Below are 12,096 nucleotides of genomic sequence, written 5' to 3' on the forward strand. Positions count from 1 at the left end.
GATAACTGTTTTATGCACTGCAGATCTTACCATTGTAATTAACTAAACTATAAAGTTACATTACATTGCATTATACCTCCATACATTCTGTTTTATGCAATGATCTACTATGTTGTATTTTCAAGCTTTCTAATTATTTATACAATTTTGTTCTGTATCTTCCGTGTAAAAAAATATTTCTCCTGTAAAGCGCTCTAGCTAGCACCTTTTGATAAAGTGCGCGGTATATAAATATGCTTAATTAAAAAATACACATCAAAACCACTGGAATTTCCTCTCACCTCCATCCACGTCTCGCCCCAAAGCCAGGACTCTCATGCATTAATCCATTAGCCGCTACGCCTAACCGCGTACACTTCTCGTGCTCTTCCACGCCCCGCCCCTCCAGCTCTGCCTCCTCAGCAAGCCTCGCCCTCTTTATCACTTCTCCAAGCCCCGCCCCCTTCGACTCTCGTCTAGGCGCGCGACCACGTGTCGCCGATGTGAGGTGTTTCCAAGATGGCGGACAGGCGTAGGAGACGGACGCGCGCGTCCCAGGATAGCGAGGAAGAGTCCGGTTCTGACAGCACTGGCTCCGGGCCCGAAAAGGAAGCGGGAAAATCTCGACCGGCTGCTGCCAGCGTCCCTGCAGTACCGGAGACCATCCCTTGTAGCATCCCAGCAGGAGAGGGAGAGTCTGAGTGTGTGAGTAGTAGGGGGATATGATGTTGGGCTAGGGGCGGGGCTATGCTGGCGTGGTACTTGACAGTGAATATGGGAAACTGGGGGTACTTGGGGGGCGTGGTACTTTGCACTAAAGGTTGTCTGAATCACTGATGGTGGCGAGATGCTTGGGGTTACTAGTTTGTGCAGAACGCTATGGTGTGTGCAGTGGTAGTTGTGGAGTCATTGCGCTCTGGAGGGTCGTGATGCTGGCAGATGAGTGGTCTAGGTTTTTAATGAGAGGATATCCGTGGTCTCTGATCGGATAAATGATGCACTTGAGGGCACGGGATCTGACGTGAAGTGGCCTATGTGATTTGGGACAGTTATCTAGGGTTATGGGTCTCTGGCAAGTGGTGACACTGGAACGTAGTGGTGCTGATGTAAATTTAATGGTTGTATGGCGATACACTACATTGAACCATCTGGCTGTTGCTGTGCCTTGGTATCATCTGGTCTTGGTGTGTGTTCTCCAGCCTAGTGTTATTTAAGGTTAACGGTGAGTGAATACTGAGGCTATTGATATGATAGTAACCCAGGATGCGCTCGTGTGTGCCAGTCAGTCACAACCGTGATAACGCACACGTCCGTTAACTCTAAGCATGTACATAGTGATGGATGACACAGTACTTCTCTTAGCAGCTCCAGGAAAACCCTTTCTCTTTTGTTAACATGCGTGAACTCGCATGTGTGATGCCAGCCCCCTTATTACCCTCAACATGTCGTAGTGTTCAGTGTCTCTAGTTGTCTCTTTCAAGGAATTTGGCTTCTGTAGAACTGTTCAAGTCTTGGCTCTGTTGACCCGTTGTCCGTTTCTTGTTACGGAAGCCACCGTTTTAATTTGTGTTGCAGTCAAGGAGTCCAACTAGTTGGACATAACGAATTTGCTTTCTGGGTGGTGGTCTTTGACTAAAACTGTCATCAACTCATGTCTGGGTCTTTGGCTCCTCTCTTTTTGCTGACTTTGTAAGTGTTCACTCTTCCCGCTGCCCTTGCATAGTATCCACCCGGAAGTATTAGCAATTGTATCTCGTGAAGCACAGGAAACATGATCGCTGCAAGTATAACATTGAGTTATGCAGTGAGGTGTATTCTGTATGCATGGAGTGAATGGTTTACTGTGTACCCAATAGTTTAGTTTTGATCCACTCCTAAGTATTGTTTTATTGGGAGTGCTTTGTGAACCGCACTACTTCCCCCTTTGGCTTTGGGACAGAGTGGAGTTATAGTGTGAGGATGGATTTGGAGGAAATTGTGGTATTCTTGGAACTTAATACCATTGAAGGGGGAGGGGTGGGTGCCTGGAGAAAGTTTTACAGCTGTCAGAGAAGCTTGAATAGGGCAAGATTATTTTCTGCAGTTTGGGTTTGACATGTTTAAATGACGTGGAAGCTGCAATTTTTACCACTTGATATTTCGAGCATGCCTTCATAAGGACCAGAAAGAATGTATTGTCTGACAGGATGTATATCCCCTTCCTCACCCTGGACCAAAGTGTCATGCAAGCTTCTTCAGTTGTGATGGGTACAGGTTGGACGTTTATGTCTGCTTGGCATACATTAATGATTAGTATGATGTGTTTTTTTAATGGAGTGTGTGCTTAGAAAGCACATGATTCTTTGATTTGTGCTTTAGTCGTGGCCATGCCTTGATGCCCTTGATAGGTGAACTGAATCTCTCTAAAGTGAAGGATATTGTGGATCACCAACGTGTCACCTTTCAGAACTGATGTTTCTGGGAGGCTCACCTCGTGTCACACTTCCCACAGTTTGAAGGGAATCCGCATGTTGTCGTCGCCCCATTCTTGGTGGCCTGCCAAGAATGTGTCCCACTGGTCATTGCTTTGTGTGGTATTTGTAAATTGTAGGCATATATCAAAGTTTCAAGTTTCAAAAGACCTTTATTCGAATTTGTTAAAATTCATAAAAGTACCGAACACATCAAAGAACATATACATTTCACATAGTACAAAACAGTTAAATAATTTACATTTCATAATAACAAAGCAAATCATACAGCGATTAGACAATAAATTTCATTAAGTTAAAAGGTTTTAGCAGTAGTATTTTTGACTAAATCTGATTTCAAGGACTTTCCATAGTCTTGCGTGCACGTATGGCTAGTCTTAGAAAAGTGCTAGTGCGAAATGTCACTTCATCATTGTCCAGGGTGAGCAGCAGCAAATAGGAATCCTGAAGTGTAAGAGGTCTAAGTTTTCTAAAATATGGGGTTAAAAGCCATTTGGTATATCTCACATAAAATTTGCAGAAAAACAGAAAGTGCAAATCGTCTTGAGTGCTTGTACCGTCACAAGGGCAGGGGGTGAAGTCAGTATGGTGTTGATACCCCAGAGGAAAAGAGAGCAAAAATTTCACAGTTCCTGCCCTTAGACGAAATAGTAGAGATCGTTCCCAATTTGACATAGGCAGTGATAAATAGGGTGGCATGATTTGCATACAAAGACCATTACCGATGTATTTTTTAACCCCTGATTTCCGTAGTTCAATTCCAAGCCGTTCATTACGGTGAAGTGCATACAGTGCCTTTTGGACCTCATATTTGTCCTTTGATTCAATAGCCGTTGGCTCAGTAAACAAAATACCTCTACCAATTTCATTAAATATTTTAAAAACTTCTTTAAACCAGGGGATCTGCATGCCATTTTCACTATTAAGGCAGTCCCTGATGATGTTTTGCGTAAGGGCAGCAGCCTCATTCCTCCAGATTCTGATCCAGAAGAGTGCTGGTCTTGCTTTAATAAAGTCGTTTATAAAAGGGAGGTTAAGTTCATTATGACAGATTAAATTGGAAGAGGAAATTGGTGCTCCCAGCAATTTCCTGCAGAAACGGTTTTCCTCTCTTTGAATACCAATGCTGCTGGCCGATCCCCACACTTCGGCTCCATACGTAGCAACAGGGGAACACTGTAGTTTAAAAATTTTAACAATAGCTTTAGTGGCACCGATTTTCTTTGGGCGGGGGAGACTCAGGACAGAGTTGTTGGCTTTCGAGAACTTGCTCGTGGCGTGGGCCACATGCCCACTCCAAGAGCCGTTCGCAGCGAAAACCAACCCCAGATAAGGGAACTTATGGACAGATTCAAGTTTATCTGTTCCAATTTGGATAGTACCGAGTTTCCTTTTGCCCGGCCCACAGGACATGATAAAAGACTTTTTAAAATTAACTTTCAAATCCAGTCCCTCCATAAAATTTACAAAACTATGTACAAGCAGACGTAGAGCATTAGGAGTACGTGCCATAAGGACAGCGTCGTCTGCATATAAAAGTACGGGCAAGGGATTTCCTAAAATAGTTGGAACATCAGGGGTAGCTTTCTTTAAACAGTTGGACAAGCCATTAATATAGATAATAAACAGCAGGGGTGCTAAAACGCACCCCTGTCTCACCCCCCTCCCTATCTTGATGGCTCCCGACACCTCTCCGCCCATCCCAACACGTACCCGAGCTTTCAAGTCAGTGTGGAGATAGGCTAAGAAGTTAACAAGAGCGGCATCGAGACCGTTTGACAGGAGGGTTAACCATAGCTTGGATCTATTCACAAGATCGAATGCGGATGAAAGATCCATAAAAGCTAGGTAAACGGGGGATGAGCGAGCAATGCAGTATTTATCTATTATCAATTTTAAGTTTAGGCATTGCTCGACGGTTCCTACCCCACTCCTAAACCCCATCTGGCAGGGGTCTAAAAAGTCAGAATCAGACGCCCATTCCAGTACCCTGTTATAGATTATTCGTCCTAGTATTTTTAGAGTATTATCCAGGAGGGAGATGGGACGATAGTTTACTGGGTCAGATCTGTCTCCCTTTTTGTAGATGGGGACAATAATACTTGTAGCCCAGGTGGCGGGCATGGCTACATGTGGGAGACTGTTAAAAATGTTTAAAAGTATTGGTGTCCAAAGATCAACATTAAATTTGATAATATCAATAGGGAGGCCGTCCGGCCCGGGCGCCTTATTACCTAGGCTTTCTTTGATAGCTTTCCTGACTTCTAAGTCCGAAATCTCTAAGCCTTCTGTTTGGTTCAGGTTAGGGAGAGGTTGCTCATCAAAGGGGGCGGCATAAATATTAGAAAAATGGGTCTCCCAGGCTGAGCTGGTTATATTGCAGCTAATTTTTGTAAGCTCTTTGCCCATTTCCCTCGTTCTCCTAACTGCCGTCCAAAAAGGGCCACTGCCACCCAGATTGGCGCTGATAACCAGCTTATCCCAGTGATCACAGAGCAAATCTGCCTTCCTTTTCGATGTTTTGTCTTTATAGTTTTTCCTGGCAGCTCGAACAACGTCCTTACACCTGGGATTGGCAGAGAGAGCCTTTCTTAGCTCTCTGTTGGCCACGGAGCAAGATGTGTCAAACCACCGTGGCTCTTTGTGGACAGCAGAGAGTGGGACTGACAAGAGATTTTTTATATTGGTGCATAAAGCTTCAAAATCAGTAATCAGTTCTTCATTATTTGTACTTGGGGAGGAGAGGCATTTCAATAAATCCGGATGTGCCTCCCGAATCGTATCTATAATGGCCCCACAGTCAATTCCTCTCCATTTAAGGCGAAGGCCGTCAATTGAGGGTGTAATATCCCTTGCTCCATTTAAATTCATAAGAATCGGACTGGGTGCAAGGTTAAAAATAGCAAACAGAGGATTATGATCGCTGAAAGACGTTTGCACCACAGTGGATTTGATTAAACAGTCCGTTAGCGCAGGCGATGTAAAAATGTAGTCGATAATTGAACCGTTATCCCTGCCCTTAAACGTAGGGGCATAGGGAAAATTCATATCATACCCTACACTCATTACATCAGCAAGATTAAAATCAGAGAGTATGCTAATCAGTTCCAAACCCCTGCGGTCATTACAGTGATCAAAATTAGTGGATCCATAGTTATCTATAAGTTTCACATTAAAATCTCCCCCGATCAGAATACTAGTCTTAGTGTCTACTGACAGAGAGCAATCAATCATGTTTAAAACCTTAGATAAAGCAACAAAATTTTTGTTCGGTACACCATTAAAATCATTGTTGTAAAAGTTAATTAAATAAATTGTGGTCTTTGATTTCAATTTATATTCCAGAATTTGAATGTTGGAATTAGCAAGGTTATCCGACTTCAAAACATTAATTATACCGCCTGCCAAAATTCTAATCCCCGTGAAGAGTCCACCCACCGCTCGGCCAAAACTAGGTTTTGGAGATGTCAGGCTGAAGCAGTGGTAGCCTTCAATATGCAGGTTATCAACAGCCCAAGTCTCTTGGAACATAAGTATGTCTATGTCATTAATTAGTTCGGTCCATGCAGGGTCAGAGAGCTTAGATTCTAAACCTGCGACATTCCAGCTTAATATTGATAGGCCGTGTTTGAACCCCTGGTTAATAATTGTGCGCCTAGTATTGCCATTATCATGAATAGTTGGTTCGTTTGAAATGGCCGGAATGCTATCCAACAATTTAATTTCTGGAACTGCCGTTTTAACATGGAGCGATGCAGGTGAAATTATAATTGTGGCATCCTCTTGGTTACATGCTTTTACATTGTTGCTTAATTCTTTATTTAGGGGTGTAGTCAGTCAATCCTGTTCGTCTAATGATGATAGATAGTCGAACCGATTGAAAGTTGGGATATTGTACATTGGCCTAGCTTGTGTCATCTGTGCAAACTGGAATGGGTTGGGGATTGAGTAGGACCTATCCCTATGATTGCTCAGGTGCATAGTTGGGGCTTGAAAGTACTGCGGATGGTTGGGGGTAAGAATTGGCATTGGGGGTTGTGGGTGCCAGTTGAGGTTGTTGGAAAAGGCGGCATTTAAGTTCTGGTTTTGGGCAAAAAGGGGTGATTTGACCCTTGCACCAAAATTCATCTCTGGGTGTGAATTAGTGGGGAAGTTGTTGGGAAAGTTAACCGTAGCTTGTTCTGGGGGTATCAGGTGTCGGTAAAAATATCCCAAGGGAAGGAGCGTGGTGTTAAATTCCCATGGCGATGGTAAAGGGGCGTTAGCTAATGTCTTCTCTGCCCAGTGTGGTTTTCTAAAACTAATAGTGACACAGTCACCCTCAAATTTTTTCCTGAGTGGTCCAATCCAACCCACCCTCTGTGTGTTAATAATCTCCCTTGCACCATCAATCGGGTAATTGCAGTTGGTAATTAGCCAGTGCAGGGTTTTATTTTTGAGTGATGTGGGATTTTCATCCTGATCCTCTCTTAGTTTGGTAACGTTTACTAACACTAGTACATATGCACCGCATTCCGGGGGAAGATTAATGCGGGCAGGAACTTGTCTGGATGTTTTTGGGGTGGGTTGGGTCAAGATGGGATTGCTTGTTGAAACTGAAGGGTGACCTGTGGTGCTCGCAGTTGGGAGTGTAGTATTCGTGGTGGTATTGGTGCCAGGATCCTTCCTTTTGTCTGTAGATTTACTATTAGTATGGGGTGTTGCTGTTTTTTGTTTAGTAATTGGGCCATTGGCCGGCGCAGGTGCGACTTTATCTACGTTATTTGGGACGGCTGGGGGTACTTGTAATATAGTTGTTTTGGGACCTGCTATATTGGTAGGGTTACTATTTTTTGTGCTAGCTGCAGGGCCTCCCTTTAGGAAAGTCTTAAGAGGGTTGCTCAATTCGTCTAGCTGTTTTTCTAATCGAGCAAGCCTATTTTCGATTGGGGATAGGTAAATACTTAATAAATCCCCCAGTCTTTCCAACAGGGGGTCATATGATTTGTCTATGTTTCCATTAGTGTTTGTTGTTCTACCCTGCTGTACAGTTTCACTATCATCCCTCTGGGGAATTACCATAACCTTGGTCGCGTTATGATTGTTGTCAGGGACAAAGTTGGTATTTTTCCCAGGTTTCCTTTGTGCCCGGCCATATTTCCTGATCGTAGTGACCCGGGGCTTGGGTGCGTGTAACTTCAGTTTTTGAACTGCCCCCTCTCGCCTACCTCTAGCGTGCCTGGTGTTATCAGCAGGTTTTGCTTTGGGTGAGGGGTTAATTAGTAAGTCAGGCGTTTTTTCCAGGTCTGTGCTGGTGTCGGTGTCTGTGTCTAACAGGGGAATGGAGGCTGAGAGGTTAACCTCGCTGGGAATTGTGTGTATGTCAGCACAAACATCAAGTAGGGGTCTGATGTTGTTAGGCATAGTTTGTGCAGGTGTAGTGGCTCCAAAGTGCCCCCGAAGGTCAGTAGAATGCCCCGCTCCACCGGAGGGACAGCTGGAATTTAAGCGCCTCCAGGCGCGGAAGTCCGGGGACCACGGAGGTCGGCGTCCCAGGGGATCCTGGGTAGTGTAGTTCAACCCAGTTTTTGAACTGCCCCCTCTCGCCTACCTCTAGCGTGCCTGGTGTTATCAGCAGGTTTTGCTTTGGGTGAGGGGTTAATTAGTAAGTCAGGCGTTTTTTCCAGGTCTGTGCTGGTGTCGGTGTCTGTGTCTAACAGGGGAATGGAGGCTGAGAGGTTAACCTCGCTGGGAATTGTGTGTATGTCAGCACAAACATCAAGTAGGGGTCTGATGTTGTTAGGCATAGTTTGTGCAGGTGTAGTGGCGGTAGCAATGAGGCCAAGCGAGGAGCGTTTGGCATGCGCCAGGTCTTGTGATACCCTGCGTTCTAATAGGTTAATGCCCTGATTGATGGCATCATTGGCCTTAAATATAAAAAGGTCAATGGGGCCAGTCACAGCGGCAGCAGTTTTGCTGCGGGTGCCTCTTGGGGACATGCTGGCAAATACTAACCCCTGTTCTGCGGTTTGGGTAGTTGCGCAGGACTACAGATGCAGGTGTCGATGACACATAGCAAACACAATAGTTAAACAAATAATAATAGCAGATAGTCCCGGAAAAGATAGCAGTACCCACAGTTCCCAAATGAGAAATGGCCGGTGGACCAAAGAACAGTACCTTCAAGTCGTAATGAACGGGTAAATATAAAGGTAGTGGCCCCGTCCCGTCCTCCTCGTGCCTCAGAGGGCCCGCCCTTTGCCCGGGCTTAGCCCGGCGCGGCCCCGCGCGCTCCCGCGACGCGGGAGGGACAGCTGGAATTTAAGCGCCTCCAGGCGCGGAAGTCCGGGGACCACGGAGGTCGGCGTCCCAGGGGATCCTGGGTAGTGTAGTTCAACCCGGCGGCCGCGTTTTGCCTGCGGCGGCGGCGGGGAACCAGACACACTACCAGTTTGCTCCAAAGTGCCCCCGAAGGTCAGTAGAATGCCCCGCTCCACCGGAGGGACAGCTGGAATTTAAGCGCCTCCAGGCGCGGAAGTCCGGGGACCACGGAGGTCGGCGTCCCAGGGGATCCTGGGTAGTGTAGTTCAACCCGGCGGCCGCGTTTTGCCTGCGGCGGCGGCGGGGAACCAGACACACTACCAGTTTGCTCCAAAGTGCCCCCGAAGGTCAGTAGAATATGTAGGCATATATCTTTGAATGATCAGAATACCTCATCCATAACAAAACTTCTCGCCGTCTTTAGGCAAGGGCAGCCTATTAATTTGAAAGGTGTAGAGGGTAGTATATTGCAAAGGTTGGAGCGTTATCATCAGCTTGATGCCAACGATTCCTGACTGCGTATCTTACAGCATTTTACTATACATCTACCCCAACAGTATTCCAAAGTTTAATCATTTGTACTTTTTGAGTCCCACTTGTGTTGCAAGCGTGGTGATGTATCTCAAGTCTTCGTCAAGCAGTATTTGGTGGTATCCAGTATTCAGATGCAATTTAGAAAACCTTTTTGCATAATTTGTCAGCCACTATGTTTTTTGTAGGAGTGATATGCCACTTTCTCGTTTTTTAGCCACATTTGGCAAACTCCTGAGCAGAGGCACATGTTTGTTCACAAAAGGAGGACAAAGTGTGTGAGGGCAGCAGAGGAAGTATAATGTCTTTCCCTCTCCCATCAGGGTACTTTTTACCTAGGATTACTCTTTCCCCACTCTTCCCTGTTTTTAATGTATGGGTGACTGTTTGCACCCAGATACGTGGGTGACTTTTGCACCCAGGTATAGGAACTTTGTCCTCCTTTTGTGAACAGATTTGGTTTAGGAGCATGGACACTGGACCTGTATTGGCTCCTCGGCCCCCCTCACTCTTTTGTTGAACAGAGGCACATGTTGTCAAGTTGTATGAGCTTCATCACAACCACCAAGAGTGTGACCTGTTTTATGGGTTTGTTGATGTGTAGGTTTACTGACTTTGATTTAAAGCATTAAAGTCCAGCAAAAAACTCCCATAATTCACTCAAAATACACAACTGCTGAACTAAGACATACATTTCCTTCAGGTTGTGGCTTAAATACATGTGTCTCCAGCATGGCCTTAAGTAGTTGTAGATCTTGCAGGCTCACTGAGATCTTGAACTGGCCTCCTCAAATGAATGGGACTGGTGCTCTGAGGTCTTACTTGCCTTCTGGAGGTCCTGAAGAGTAGAGGGAATGATAGCAGTGGATACCTTTCTCCAGACTGGATAACAGTTGAGGGAAAACAGGATTTAATATAGAAAGATCAAGAGCACTAAAGCAGACTTTTTCAGCCACCAACTAGACCAAGCTAAAAACCGTCCCCAAAAACGTTTTGATTAATCAAAACCCAATCTAAGGATGAACCTCAACGACTACAAGACATCGTTCGCACACAACCCACTTGTGAAGAATTCTCTACCTTCTGTAATCTAAAGTCGGATAACATCAAGAAAGATCTCCTCAATGACCTAATCTTACATTCAAGTGCTCACACCAAAACACCCCCTACTCTTCCAATGTCGTCACTACAAACCACTTCAATACATGAATTAAACAAGCATTTGCAATGAAATAGGTCATTTACAATGCCATTAGCTTAAACTCTGGTAACTGCGAGGCCTATTGCATTGCAAATGCTTGTTTACAAAATGTTCTGTTTTCCAACTCTCGCCCTCCTCTCGCCCGTTAAAGGATCCTTCTCCAACAAATGTATCCCCTCACCCTCTAGCTTCTGTTGTCCTCTCGTTTTGTCCTGTATACCGCCCAAGGATTAATAGACGTTTAAGGACCTGGAATGTGATTTAAGATTTAGATTTTTTTCATCTGGGCAAGAGGAAATCTGTCCTAAGGCTGATACTAAATTAAAAGAGCTCTCCATATAGTCAAACCAATAGCAGAGGAAGACGTAGTAGTTACAATATACAGAAGGGGTGGGTGTGCACGGGAAATAGTCCCCGCTTTACAATGAGGAGGCAACCTAGGGCTCAACTAGGTCTGACCTCGTCATTTCCTACTTGACAGCAAATCCGTTATTTCCTTTCTGCCAGCTTTTCAGTTTTGAGCAGTGGTGGGGATGGAGACGTGCGCGGAGAGCTCCAGCTGTTCTAATGTCATGATTTGATGTATTTTAGTCACACATGCTTTACACCATCCCCTCTTAAAATATGCACTTAAGGTCATCAAAGGTGTGCAAAACCAGAATTTTGTACATAAATACAGAAATGTGGGCAATTGCCATTTTGATCAGAGCGACCCTTCTTGCTATTCATAATGGGAGACTAATCCAAATTTCAGCATCCGCTGCCATTTTCTCAACAGGTCCAGAACTATCCTCGATTACTGTCTTAGAGCTGCGTCTTTTAATGCCCAGATGATAGACATAATCTACACTCCAGCGCAACAAGTACTCCTAACTCACCGGAATTGTGCAGGGTGTTAGTGGAAAGATTCCCATACTTATTCCAGATTATTTTGTTTCCCGTATTCAAGCCATACCGTATCATCTCAGGATCTCTGGTAAAAGATTGGTCTCAGCGTGTTTAATAACAAGACCTTTTGAAGTATTAACACGGAATACAGCGAAACCGAAAACAGCTCAATACAGGGCTGTGACTGAGGGCGGGGGCTGCCCGCGCATGCGCGCTCTTTGTTATGGCGAGGGTGCCCCGGCGCCAAAGTGCGGCAGCCGAAGTCCCGGGTCCCAGGAGGGGGCCCGGGTGAAGACCAGCGCTGCGGAGCTCCCATGCCGAGACTGACCCACTGGCTGCCGAGGGAGAGGGATACGGAACATGCGGAAAGAGCCCGGTGAGTGTGGGGGGGGTGTGGGATGTGTGCGCAAGTGCGTCTGTGTGTGCGTGTGTCTGTGTGTGTGTGGGTCTCTGTGTGCGTGCGTGTATGTGCGCTCATGTGTGTGCGCTCCTGTGTGTCTGCTTACAAGGAGCTAAAAGGGAGAGAGGAGATGGTGAACGCGTGCGCGACCTGATCCGATTCCTGAGGCTGCACGTGCACATCTCTTTTCTCCCTTTTAGCTCCTTGTAAGCAGAACTGCCGACAATAGGCCTTGCTCTGCGACAGGGCTTCGCGAGACCTAAAAACAAAGCTGCTTGGCCTTCTTTTGATACCTACACAGAAGAAGCAATAGGCAAGATTCTCAG

General features: G+C 45.6%; 1 protein-coding gene across 1 annotated transcript in view; it reads left to right on the forward strand.

Moving 5' to 3' along the window:
- Nucleotides 1-479: 479 nt before the first annotated feature.
- Nucleotides 480-12,096, forward strand: part of CASC3 (CASC3 exon junction complex subunit) — a 300,787-nt gene continuing 289,170 nt past the window's right edge. The window contains exon 1 of the mRNA XM_086924376.1: nt 480-684. Within this exon, the coding sequence (XP_086780502.1) occupies nt 499-684 (186 nt within the window). The 5' untranslated portion in view covers nt 480-498. The remainder of the gene's footprint in view (nt 685-12,096) is intronic.

This window comes from Lissotriton vulgaris, chromosome 5 (assembly GCF_964263255.1).
Source record: "Lissotriton vulgaris chromosome 5, aLisVul1.2, whole genome shotgun sequence".
NCBI lineage: Eukaryota > Metazoa > Chordata > Amphibia > Caudata > Salamandridae > Lissotriton > Lissotriton vulgaris.